Source organism: Centropristis striata, chromosome 2 (assembly GCF_030273125.1).
Source record: "Centropristis striata isolate RG_2023a ecotype Rhode Island chromosome 2, C.striata_1.0, whole genome shotgun sequence".
Lineage (NCBI taxonomy): Eukaryota > Metazoa > Chordata > Actinopteri > Perciformes > Serranidae > Centropristis > Centropristis striata.
Genome location: NC_081518.1, coordinates 18,103,823 through 18,117,572, shown reverse-complemented (window position 1 = coordinate 18,117,572; position 13,750 = coordinate 18,103,823). Strand labels below are relative to the sequence as shown.

Below are 13,750 nucleotides of genomic sequence, written 5' to 3'. Positions count from 1 at the left end.
GTGATCACATAAGCGAAGGATTAAACACGGGAGAAGCAACTGTGGCCCCCGTCGCTAACTGTGCACAACATCAGCAGCTGATCAAAACAAAGCAGCATGGCTAATTCATTATGCACAGCGTCTCCGCTGATCAGCAACCGGCATTGCTAACTGTGCACAGAGTGTCCGGTACTTGTTGTAAACAAACAGAGATCGCTAAGTGAACACCTCCTGCAGCAGGAGCACATACACACTGTACTGCTACAGAGCTAACTGTTAGCCTGTTAGCAATTTGCAGACTGGACACTAAGGGGTAAACATCCACTCCGGCTCTGCAGCTGGGAAAGACTGCTGCAGGAGGACTGTGCCGCTTTGACTCGTTCTTCTTGCTGCTTCCCCTCCTTCTCCTCCTCTTCTTCTTTTCATTTTACTGCCCCCACAGTTCACAAATACAAGTTTGGATAGCTTACAAATCTCGCAAGACAGATTTTTAACGCAACGAGAAATACCGTCGAGTTTAGTCTCGTGAGATCTTGCGGCATGAGATCTCGTCACACCCCTATTGATTTGACTTCTATGGACCTCTCATATAAAAATTGTGCCACCCGGGTCCCTTCCAAAAAGCCCAGCATCCTTTGCCAGAGGGCTAAATCCATGACGGTCGATTTCAAAAATGTACTTTTGAACTTGAGCCTATGGCGGAGGATGCAACTAGAGATACTGTCCCTCACGCCATGTGGTCTTTTTTCAAATTTTCACCACTTCGGTTCTGGAAACTGTTGAGAAACATTGTTATGTTATTATCAATAAACCTAAAGCCATACATCCTCTGAATGACCTAGGTCTTTAAAGCTTCATAAAATTTTACAACTACAAACTAATTATTCGTCAGTACAATGAAATACTGATATGTGGGCTAAAATCATCACACATTAATAAAATTGGGTTCATTGAATCCACAAGATTTTCCAGTCATACCAAATTTATGTAATCACAATTCAGTGTCTCAATTTGTGTACTTCTGTACTCACACTTGCTATTTTGAGTGCATCAAGGGTGTTCACATGACAGTAAGGAGAGATGCAAAGCTCTATAAGGATCCTGATTTTCACTCATAATAGTCAAAAAGTTGAATGTGGAGCACTGGACACTATTCACCCTCAACGGTTGCCATGTTTTCTACATTGAGGAAGGGGTGTGATTTAGGGCTGGGCGATATATCGATATAAAATATATATCGATATATTTTTAAATGTGAAATGGAATTAGACCATATCACATATATCGATATAGTTCAACATTTTTTTCTTTCTTTATATATAAATACTGCCCTTACTAGGGTTTGTCACTTTTGTAATGTTCGTTGTTCTTTTCTCATATAACATTGGTATATTGGCCTATTTTATTTCATAGGCTACTTTTATTTAAGATATTTTTTATTTAAATGTGCACATTATGGAGCTTTGATTTTTTTTATTTTTAAAAAGGTACTCATGTTGTTTATACAGTTTTTAAGTTCACTTAGATAAACATTTTCAATAAAACTACTTGTGACTGAACATTTGCTCTCACTTTGCGCAAAAATTTTGGGATGTATTTCGATATTCAGCCTAAATATATCGGAATATGACTTTTGGTCCGTATCGCCCAGCCCTAGTGTGACTATAAATCTTTTTCAAACTTGTGAAATTTGCGGAAGCTGCAGCTGTCACAACTGAAACTGGATCTGAATCTTTAAGTTATGCATGTATTTTTCTCTAATTACCACTATACTGTAGTCTAAAATAAGCGATTAATAGGCTGATTAACGTGAATGTAATAACTGCTGATAGCTGTGATTTGGCTGATCAACCGGGCTTCTAGTGAGTGCATAATGTTTGACTTTAGACAACACTACCTTGTTGGTATGTGTACTACATGGAAGTGTGCGAACAGATGTATCCAAAGCATCAGAATCCTGCTATTGGGAGTGGAAGGAGGCAAGCAGCCAGCTTCTTTCCCTGAGGACTCCAGCGCTAGGTACTTTTTAGCTACTGTGGAGGGAAACAGCTTTATTCCAGAATTGTTGAAGCGACTGATACATGGACTTCTCGCAGGAGTCGGGAATCAAAGTAGACTGAGGTGTTTGGTTCAGACCTTTCCACTAAAGGCAGCTGTGGGGTCCGGTATACTGCCCTACAAAGCCTAACTGTAATTAATGTCCCGGCCCTAGTTTAAATTAGTATATATATATCCAAAGCAGACCGTGATAAGCGCAATAACTGCTTGGTTTTGAGTTGGATTTTGTGGTCCTTATATAATTATTTCTCTGAAATAAAGCAAAATTGAAATCTAAAACTTTGTCACAAAATAAAACAGACATCAAGGAGTTCATATTAATTATTAAATAATAATTAAAAAACGACACCATCCATTCATGTAGAAATAAGTGTCATATCACTTACCTACCTATAACCCATTTTGCTGGCCAGTTAAAAAATGTTAAAACAAACAAACTTTCAAGCAGTTTTTCTCGGTTTTACCCCTTGTGTAGTTACTGCAGTTAGACTTCGTAGGGCAGTATAATCCTCCTGTGGAGAAACCAATTGGGTGATATCCAGTGTAGGATTATACACAGAGCATAGCATAGCTATGATCAGACACAGAGCTCACCTACACACCCAAATGACAAACTCTGGTTTTAATTCATCAATTTTGTCTTTGAAATGGCCAAACTGGCAATAGATGAGACTGATCCAGCACTATCTGAAGGCTTTGGTAGCAACTCTCCTGAAGGTTGAACATACCTTTTTTAAACTGACGGAAACTTTGATGTTTTCAGGGCTGTGTGGGGTGTCAGGCGGGTCCTGTGCTCAGTGGGACAAGATGGCGGTTTAGTGCTAACATTGAAGTTAGCAAGCCTTGATATATAGTTAGTGTGAATGGAAATGTTTCTTTTGTGTTTGTTGATTTTGAATCAAGAATAGAGGATCTAAAATTTGAAGAATCTTGACTTGTCAAAAAGGAAGTTGTGTTAAAGTCACAGGTAAGCCACGTGTTTGTGGATGTCATTTCAAATTTGTTTGTTTGGAATATTATGCAGACCTGGAATTCTAACCTCATAATGTCATGTTTGCTGTTGAAAAAACTGATATATTGTGTTCTCACAATGTCTGACAATGACAAAGGCCTTAAGTATCTGTCATTTACAGATCTGCATCCTTTGGTTTGTGTGACTATACAGAAAGTGGTCTTGTCCTGAATAATCGACTCAATGTTATCAATGTTTTTTCAATAAAACATGTAATGCAAACATATGAATGTTTCTAGTGCCTTCATTTAAGGCAAATGCACTTATTGTTATCATGTTTGTGCAAATTATGTCTGTCCTTTACTAGTTAATAATCTGATTAAGGTTGTAAAGTATGCCTAATGAAGAGACTTGTTGAGAAATGCATTGAGGAAACCTTTAAAATTAATTTATCTGACTCCAACACAAAATCCTCACCTATTTCTCTGCGCCCATCGTTTGATGGGGAATGATGAGCAGGAGACGTCTGAGTTCTCAGTTTAACTTCATTTTATTACAATATGTCAAGAAATGTGCAGTTACAGAGTCTCTGGGTTCAATCTACACATCCCTGACATCACATTAGGCCGGTCAGTTCATTGAGGTTGGACCAGTCTAATTTCCCTAAAACCCAGTTTTATAGCCTAACAATGTTTTTTTTTTTAGAAATGTAGGTAGATCTCTTTCAGTCGCCTCCTTTTGATCCACTGATTTGTCAGTTTATTTAATACATGGACACGTCATGTTACCAAGCAGAGAAGACAGTTATCTTTCTGCTCAGCACATCATGTCTGTGACCTGACCTGTTAACAAAACTTTCAAAACACAAACTCCTGCCTTGATATGACCTGCAGAGATATTACTGGAGACACAGATTTTGCAACAAACAATATCCACATAAAACATAAAATATATATTTTTGTGATAATAGAATCTTACTCTAAGTAGGACAGAGAAAGTTTAAGCAGATAGAGTAAATGTATTTAGTTTAATCAGTTTCAAAACAATATTAGCAGATGATCATTGTATCAAAGCATCTTGCATGATTATAATAATAAGAACTTTAGGAATTTTTAAGGCTTTAAGGCCATTGATAGCCTGTCAATTGCAGACGTTTTTGCTAGATTTTAGAGCTTGATTTAGTTTTTCACTTCATAATAGACAACAAATAACAAAATAACCAGTCAATTTTTCATTATTTGATTTTGATTGAAAATGAAAAGAACTAATGATACACAAATTATCGGAGGTCAATCTCCCGACTTAAACTCTATTGAGCATGCATTTTACCTGCTAAGGAGGAGACTTATGCCCCCCAGGGCAAACAACAAGAGGCTGGGGTAAAAGGCTGGAAAAGCATCACAAAGAAGAATGCAAACATTTGATGCAATTATTGCAAGCAAAGGATTTGCAACTAAATATTTACTGTTATTCACTGTTATCTATTTTAAATCTGTTTCTATACTTTTGCCCACCTAAAAATGTGTTGTTCTGTTACAAGTGGTGCTATGTTCTAAGTTGTGTGGAAGATCTAGAAGGAAATACCTGGAGATAAGTTGAAATGTTTATCTTTTGTTTGATATTCATCTTCTATCATTGTTTGCATTAAAAAAGAACAGATGAGAGCAAGGACATTACAGTATAATCCTAGTGTAAACTGTATCAATGACAATAACATAGTATACACAGTGTATACAGATACATTCTAAAACATGAAAAAGAGTTTAAGAGTCTTTGTGTCTGTGGCAGTCCTACTTTTACTTGCAGCCATGAATATCTTGGAAAAAAAACATATGTCCCCTTTAGTGAGGCCTTCAGGATTTTTCCAAGATTCGGGGAGGTGAAGTAGAAATCAAATGTTATGTCCAGGGTTTCTGAAATTAGCTGTTCCACTCCTCTACAGCAAAGAAAATGTGAACCAACTACTTTTGACTTCTGATTCGGGTTTACAAAAAAATCGTATCATAGTCTTCTAGAAAAATAATTTGTGGAAGTGGATTGATTTTTCCTGATTTGAAGCCACATATCTTATGAAATAGCTTATTTTCCCCCACAACACTGTCTATCATAATCTGTTGTATTCCTATTCACTAAAATGAAGCTTTTTTTAAAGTTTGCCAAGAGTACCTTTTGGACTTTTTCGAATTATAGGCATCAATAAATATGTGTATTTCAGGTTCAGCTAAATCAGGAGTCTTTATTTCTTTTGTTAAAAAGTGACGGATCTGTAAATAGCAGTAAAAATCTTCTTTTCCTAACCCAGAAGATTGACATAAATCAATACATAAATGTTTCTATTGGGTCCTGTGATGCTGGGAGGAAGTGTGGTTGGAATGCAGGCCAACTCAACAGTCTGATCTCTCTGTGGAGCTGAAATCTTTTAACCATTTCTGGTTCTTCTTTTAAAGACAAACTAACACAGTGATTTTGTAGCTGTTATACTTCATTAAGTCAAATTCAAATCAAAATGACTTCATTTATCCCCGAGGGTAAATCCAGTTAGTCTGGTAGAATGAGACAGCCTGATGGCTGTAGGAGAGAAGGATCTTTTGAATCTCTCCGTCCTGCAAAAGAGAGAGAGGAGCCGTCCACTGCTGTTTTTTTGGTCCATAAAGGTTTTGTGTAGCAGATGATCTGGGTATTTCAGGATGGCCTGGAACATGTTGACAGGTCATCTCTCCACCACCTCCTCCAGTGTGTCCAACCTGACTCCAACCACAGAACCAGCTCTTTAGACCAGTCTGTCCAACCGCCTTCATCTCTGTGTGTGATGCTGCCTCCCCAGCAGACTGCAGCATAAAACAACACACTACCACCACAGACTGATAAAACATCTGCAGCATCGCACTACACATGTCAAGAGATCTGAGCTTCAAGAAGAAAAAGAGGCGGCTCTGCCCCTTTTTGTAGAGAGCGTCTGTGTTTAGGGACCAATCCAACTTATTATCCAGGTATACACCTAGATACTTAGAACTTGGCACCACCTCCATGTCCACCCCACAGGTATTCACTGGCTGAAGAGGGGCTTGAACCTGCAGAAATCTATGATCATTTCCTTAGTCTTTGAGGTGTTCAGTAGGAGATAGTTCTTGTGACTCCAGTCACTGAAGGCTTTTATCAGATCCCTATATTCAGATTCCTGTCCATTCCTGATACACGCCACAATAGCAGTGTGGTCCGAGTACTTCTGGATGTGGCACGACTCAGAGTTGTGTTTGAAGTCCACTGTGTACAGTGTGAACAGGAATGGAGCCAGAGCAGTGCCTTGTGGAGCATTAAGTCTTTTGTGGAGCATTAAGTCTACCAGAGCAGCCCAGGACCGACTGAATGAGAATATCCCTTAAAGATAACTCAGTGTCTTTCTATTTGGCTTCATAGGCTGGGTTGCACCAAGACACCAAAGGCCTCAGCTGAGCTGACAGATAGAAGGTAGAGCCATGCCCCCCCTCTCCCCTGGCAGCTGTAGTGTTATTTGGTCTTGCTGGTTTATTACTGCAGATTAATCTTGAAAAGTGTTTTCCCAATCCCTGGATTGGGGCACAGGCTCCACCCCTCCAGATCATCATACATTTTGTCATGTATCTGCTTAAAATTCACCTCAAATAACTGTGAAAGGTTTTTTTTGTCAATGAGACATTCAATTATTTAATTTGCAGTTGATACCAATCAAATTGTTGGAGTGATGTCAGCCTCTTCTGTGAAAAGAATTCCTTCAACCATTACTAATTATTATTATTATTTTTGTAATTTGGTTCTAACCATTAACTTAATTATTAATCAGAGTTCCAAATTGATGGTTTAGTAACTTTATAAGACTGAATTAGTTATATTGGCTATCTTACTCTGTTTTACAGAGTGGTGCCCCATCTCAACGTGACTTAGAGTAAATAAAGTAGAGTAATTATTATTAATTATGATAATTATTAATAATTCTGATAGCCATCTAAACATACTTCTGAACCATGAAACCCACACAAGTGGTGTTCATTGTTCAGGTTTGAGGCATATGTAAACCCCAACTGCTCAATAATTATAAGAGTTATAGTTGTATATAATAGGATTTATGATAGGGTGGCTGGTATGTAGTTGACAATGTGAACTCAAAAATCAGAATAGGTGAACAGTACTTGTCACTGTCTGCCTTGTTGAATCACAAGTGTCAACCATTCAACTGTTAATGAATTCAAACGACACAAACATAAAATGTACAGTGCACACAATAGTCTCTGGTGGACAAGGAACACCTGTGACATAATTTTAGTAGAAATGTGTTAGGGCTGGGCGATATATCAATATAAAAAATATATATCGATATATTTTTAAATGTGATGTGGAATGAGACCATATCGCATATATCGATATAGTTCAATTTTTCCCCCTTTCTTTATATGTAAATGCTGCCCTTACTAGGTTTTGTCATATTTTGTTATTTTGTAATGTTTGTTATTATTTTCTCATATAAATATATTTATTTCAGAAAGATTGGCCTATTTTATTTCATAGGCTATTTTAATTGTTATTGGCTATTGTTTTTATTGAAATGTGCACCTTATGGAGCTTTGATTTAAAAAAAAAAAAAAAAAAAAAAAAAAAAAAAAAAGGTACTCCTGTTATACAGTATTTATGCTCACTTAAACGGTTTCAATAAAACTACTTGTGACATGTCATATTTGACTTTGCCTGAAAATTTGGTCTAACTTTGCGATTGAAATATTGGGATATATCGTATATCGATGTTTAGCCTAAATATATCGGGATATGACTTTTGGTCCATATCGCCCAGCCCTTATATGTGTCAAACATGGGCAGAATGGGTGTTCACTATCACACGTCAATGGCCAGCCATTAGTGATAATGGGCATTTTACAAACTGGGCCACTCATCCACAACCACTCACACAACATCACAACCACCAGTAACCAACCTTTAGTGCTAAGCTCTGCCCATTAGTCTTGTAGCGACGGAGAGGGAGTCTCTTACAACCATTTCCAAAATCAGTGTTATAGACCCATCCATGCTATGTTCTGTTTTGCATATACTAACTATGATTCTATCATCAAATCATTTTTTCAAAACAAATAGGAAAATACTTTTTGAATAAGGGTTTTTCTTCTCCTTTTACATAATTTAAAAAATGACCTCCAGTGAATGTTTGAAGGGTTCAGCTGGTCAGACTTCAGCTTTACATTATTGGCATGCCTGTTCTGCACATCTAAGGGGCAGGAGGTTGTAAGGTGTATCAGATGACAAATTAAAATGTGTTTTAATTATAACAATTAATATATTTATAATATAAATACTTAAGTAGTGGGGTCAGTGATATAGGTCAGTAAATAAATTGCGGAACACCCTCTCCATGAAAGTGTTCTTACCTTATGTGTCTTCTTCTCAGCTTTGAAAGACTCCAGTCAGAGATCCATCAACAGCAACTGGAAGATCGAGCTTCCAGGAGAGTTTGAGCTGGCTGGGACCACAGTGCGCTATGTTAGAAGGGGACTGTGGGAGAAGATGTCTGCCAAAGGACCAACTAGGACACCCTTACACCTAATGGTAAACATACCAGTCCCTGTAATTGAAGTTGTTATATCACAATACATCGTGGACACAAGCTTAATGGTGCTAATGCTTGTGTAACTGGTCTATTGACCTTTACCTGCAAATTAGATATGCACTTACTACTTTTGCCTAAGACAAATATGATGGACATGTTCTAATTTATTTGATTAATATACCATAAGTAGCAATGTTCTTGTTCCACATATGGTACCCATCAGATCAGTTCAGAAAGCCTTTATTGTATACACAGGGTATACAATGAAATTTGCCATAAACTCATCCAAAACGTTTAAAAACACACAATAACAATATGACAGAGGTGAACAGGATAGGAAAACAGGGGTGAAGAGAAAGAAATAGGAGGAAAGGAGGAAAAAAACAATGAAAAAAACCTGAGCAACATAAGCATAATACTGCAGCACACAATGGGAGAATTATCCAAAGACCTTCAGTGAGGGCTGTTGACATAGATAAATAAATAAGTAAAACAACGCTATTTAAAATGACCATAGCTAAAAACAGCTGCAGAGAGTTGCAGGAAAGTCTGCAATCAAGCTACAAAATTGAAAAAATGTTATGGGCGCATTGATCCTCAGTTAAAGTTGAAGATCTTTCCAGGTCATGGGGCATTAAAACAAAAGGTTGACTTACCAAGTTCAGTCTGCATATGGGGAACTGTAAACTAATTATTTGTAGTAGGTACTTTTCCGGCAATGGCCTTGAAGATAAATCGGTACCAATGTTCTGTTTGCCAGAGAAGGCCAGCCCACTTTATCATATAAGAAACAGTGATGAGTGTTGGAGCTATCACCAGTCGTAAATCTAAGCAGAATGGTATAGGGAGTCAAGAGGTCTAAGAGTTAAGGGAGCAGCACCTCTGTAGATCACATCCCCATAGTCCAGAACTGACAGATGCCTCCACAATGCTCTTTCTGTATATTAATATAAAGCTGGTTTTGTTCCTGTATAAGAAGCCAATCATTTGCCTCAGTTTAATGGAAAGGTTGTTAATATGGCATTTAAATATAATTTTGTCGTCAAGCCAGATTCCAAGATATTTGTATTCTGTAACCAGTTCTGTCAGAACCATTTTTGGTGTGTATATGCAGGTCATCTTGAGTTATATTTCTTGCCCTAGAGAATACCATAAATAAATGATTTGCTTACATTAAGTACCAGCTTGAGACCAACGGATGCATCTTGCAGGGCATTAAATGAGAGCTGCAGGCTGTCGACAGCCAATTGTACAGAGCCTGCAATGCAATATATAATAGTGTCATCTGACTACAGATGGGCCTGACAGCCACTCAGAGATTGGATAATGTCATTGACATACAGTTGAAACCAGAGGTTTACATACACTATATAAAAAGACACATATGGTTTTTTTCTCACTGTCTGACATGAAATCAGACAATCACTTTTCCTGTTTTAGATCCGTTAGGATTACCAAAAATTATTTCTATTTGCTAAATGCCAGAATAATGAGAGAAGGATTTTTTTAGACAATTTTTTATTACTTTCTTCAAAGTCAGAAGTTTACATTGGGTATAATTATTTGAACAGACGAATGTGGCACCTTCAGACATCTGGAAATTGCACCCAAGGATGAACAAGACTTGTGCAAGTCCACAATTATCTCCCTGATATCTTGGCTGATTTCTTTTGACTTTCCCATGATGTTACACAAAGAAGCAGTGTGTTTCAGGTGGGCCTTAAAATACATCCACAGGTGTGTCTCCAATTAACTCTAATGTTGTCAATAAACCTATCAGAAGACATGACAGCATCATCTGGGCTTTCCCAAATTGTTTCAAGGCATAATAATGTCAGTGCATGTAAACTTCTGACTTCGAAGAAAGTAATAAAAAATTGTCTAAAAAAAAATCCTTCTCTCATTATTCTGGCATTTAGCAAATATAAATAATTTTGGTAATCCTAACAGACCTAAAACAGGAAAAGTGATATGTGTCTTTTTATATAGTGTATTTAACCTTCTAGTTTCAACTGTAAATAGTAAATAAGACAGGACCCACGATTGACCCTTGTGGAACGCCTTTCGTAATTGGTTAATAATTCTGACTGAGCTCTCCAAACCTTCACACACTAATGTCGCCCAGATAAGTAGTTCAGGAACCATCTGCAGGCATTTCTATCAAAGCCCACACTGTATAGCCTATTTAGGTACAAAGAGTGATCAACTGTGTTGAATGCTTTAGAAAAATCTATGAATAATGCAGCACAGTGTTTCTTTTTATCTAAGGTGGAAATTATGTAATTTACAACTAACATTGTGGCTCAAATAATGCTATGATTTGCTCTAAACCAGACTGATGAGGGCTTTATACAGAGTGATTTGAAAGAAATGCTTTGAGTTGGTTAGTATAATAATTATAGTCATTAAATAAATGTAGTGCAGTAGAAGTAGAAAGTAGCATACAAGTACCTTAAAATTGTATGTAAATACTTGGTTCTGACCAAAATGATTTTATTAGTTTTAAAAAAAATATTAATTTTTGTTGCAACCCAAGTACATATACTAGATTATTGCTTGTATTATTGGATTATGTGGTTATTTGTTTTATCCATGACTTTGAAGTAGTTTCAGATAATCTGGTGAGGGGAAACATCAACATGCATTGCTAATAACCTCAGACAAATGCAGAAGCAGTTGCGCCAGAGAGATGATTCCTCTCCATCAATTAACTTTTCTCAGAAGGAGGTGAAACTGGTCTTTGTCCACAATATGTAATAAGTTTTAACTTTGTCCAGATGTAGTTCCTGGATCAGTCAGTGAAATGTTCAGTATTTTTTGAAGGATAGGATGCACCCAGAGACAGCAGGGTTTGATCCATTGATCCTTCTGCTAATAAGAGCTGCACAAAACATTGTAGCAGAAATGTGTTTCCCACTGCTACTAAACGTGTTCACTGGTGTGTCAGAAAGGAAGGGTTAAATGCAGAGGTTGAATTTCCCCATCGTGTGATTAATAAAGTAATCTTGATCTCAGTCTGTTCTGTATGCAGGAAACGTGTTGGACCAAGTTGTGCATTCAAAAGTCTTCCCTTATCCTACAATCCTGGTTAGAATAAAGTAATCCATTCAGTCACAGCGGGTACTTTGATCCTGTTCGCCAGTAATAACTGGAGTGCTGATGTCACATCTCTTGATTTTGATGGGCGTGAATTTGTCAGGATAACAGAAAGTTGTTCTTTCTTGTGCTAAGTGGTTTGCCTTGATGACGTGTTGGGGCTGTGCTAGTCACAAACCGCATAAGAGCCTGCAGCCCACTTGCAGCCCTTTTTTAGCTTGGTGTGCAAGTTTCTGTTTGTGCCATTCCTTGTTGCAATATGAAAAACTGATCCACTTAGTTAAAAGTGCAGAATAGTTCTTAATCTGGTTGATGAGACCTGTTTTTTTGTTGAAGAACAGCACACAAAGCTCTGCTAAGATGATGACAAAAATACTGCATTATCTATAACACGTTATGGCTGGGAGTGATCAGCAATCACTAACATTATAATAGGGGTGATATCTATAAGTTTAAAAAACAACACAGGAGAGAAACTCTACTCTAGTCTAAACCATAGAGATTCAGGTAGAAGAAACAATAGCACGAAGAGATGAACACAAAAACAGAGCTTGCTATATAGTCTCCAAAACAGACTTTACTGACATTAGCCTGCAAAGACACAGCTAACAGAAAGAGGATGTTAGGGGGTCATCCCTATTTTCCCTGGGACCCCTTTTCCAGGAAAAAGGGTCCTATGTTCCCCATAATCTATCAATCTTTACAGTAGACTCTCAGCATGGCCAGCAGGCCTACCATCGCATGGCCCACCTTAGCTCAAGCAGCCCAAAACTTACATTTGCACAGCAGCTACTTTCTGGTTACTTTGCAGTTTATTTTTTTGCTATTTGAACCTAGGATTACTCATGTTTGTGTATTCTCCATCCCTAATCATATTGTCTTGCATCGAGGCTTAGCTTTTTCCTGTTAGGGTTAGGGTTAGGTTATGGTTACATTTACATTTAGTCATTTAGCAGATGCTTTTATCCAAAGCGACTACAGGAAGAATAAAAGCAAATAATCAAGGTATAGTGCAAAAAGAGCTATTAGTGCATCAATAAGTGTAAGTGACAATTTTAAGGAGTAGAATTACCGTGTGGTGCTAGGAAAGAAGATGCTCTCTGAAGAGCTGGATCTTCAGGAGTTTTTTAAAGGTAGAGAGGGACGCCCCTGCTCTGGTTGGAACTGGTAGTGTGTTCCACCAGCGGGGACCAACGGTTAGGGTTAGGTTATTTGGGTTATGGTTAGGGTTAGGTTATTGCATATGCCCGTCAAACAGCCCGTAGGCCTACAAACGCCTATTTGCCATGGAATTTGGCAGTAATGGTGAAAAAAGTAACAGACCGGGGAACATAGGACCCTTTTTGGGAAAATCGTGGAAAAGGGTCCTATGTTCCCCAGTCTCATACAAAGACGGGAACATAGGACCCGGGGAACATAGACATGCTCCCGGGGGTTGGCTGCTGTCAGCTTGCTACCAAGCAAGACCACAGCAGTGCCTTTGTCCCTTTCCATAAGGTTGTAGAAAGGTTTGCCAAAAAAATAAATAAGTGGAGGTTGATAAGCTCAGATGTACTTTACTTTAAACCACTTTCTGTTATGTTCCAGGTGCTACTCTTTCATGATCAGAGCTATGGGATCCACTATGAGTACACAATGTCTCTCAACTCAACTCAGGACAGAATCAGCAAAGAGCAGAGGGAACCACATTATCTCTACATCTGGACACACAGCAGCTGGGAGCACTGTACTGCCCAATGTGGAGGAGGTAGAACACACACACACACACACACACACACACAAACTCTACATTATCTATCGCTAATAGTTGTACACGATTACAGGCCAGCTGACAGAGTTGCTTGATTTATTAACAAACATCAAATTGATGGTAAACCCCCAAATTGTGTAATTGTAGGCCTTATGTTTTGGCCAAATTAGTATTACTAGTCCCATAACTTGTCTGACAATGGTAAATGATAAAGCTTAACCCCCCTGTACTCCTGGGGTCCTTTTTGACCCCAAATCATTTTCAACATACGATTAATATAGGTTAACTAACATAGAATTGCTTGAAATGTTCAGCATATGTGCTC

The 13,750-nt window shown here is 37.9% G+C and overlaps 1 protein-coding gene across 1 annotated transcript in view; it reads left to right on the top strand.

Annotated features, from left to right (window-relative positions):
• adamts17 (ADAM metallopeptidase with thrombospondin type 1 motif, 17) overlaps positions 1-13,750 on the top strand; it is a 77,552-nt gene that overhangs the window by 56,377 nt on the left and 7,425 nt on the right. Inside the window, 2 exon segments of the mRNA XM_059353846.1 lie at positions 8,421-8,578; positions 13,263-13,422. Coding sequence (XP_059209829.1) covers positions 8,421-8,578; positions 13,263-13,422 — 318 coding nt within the window.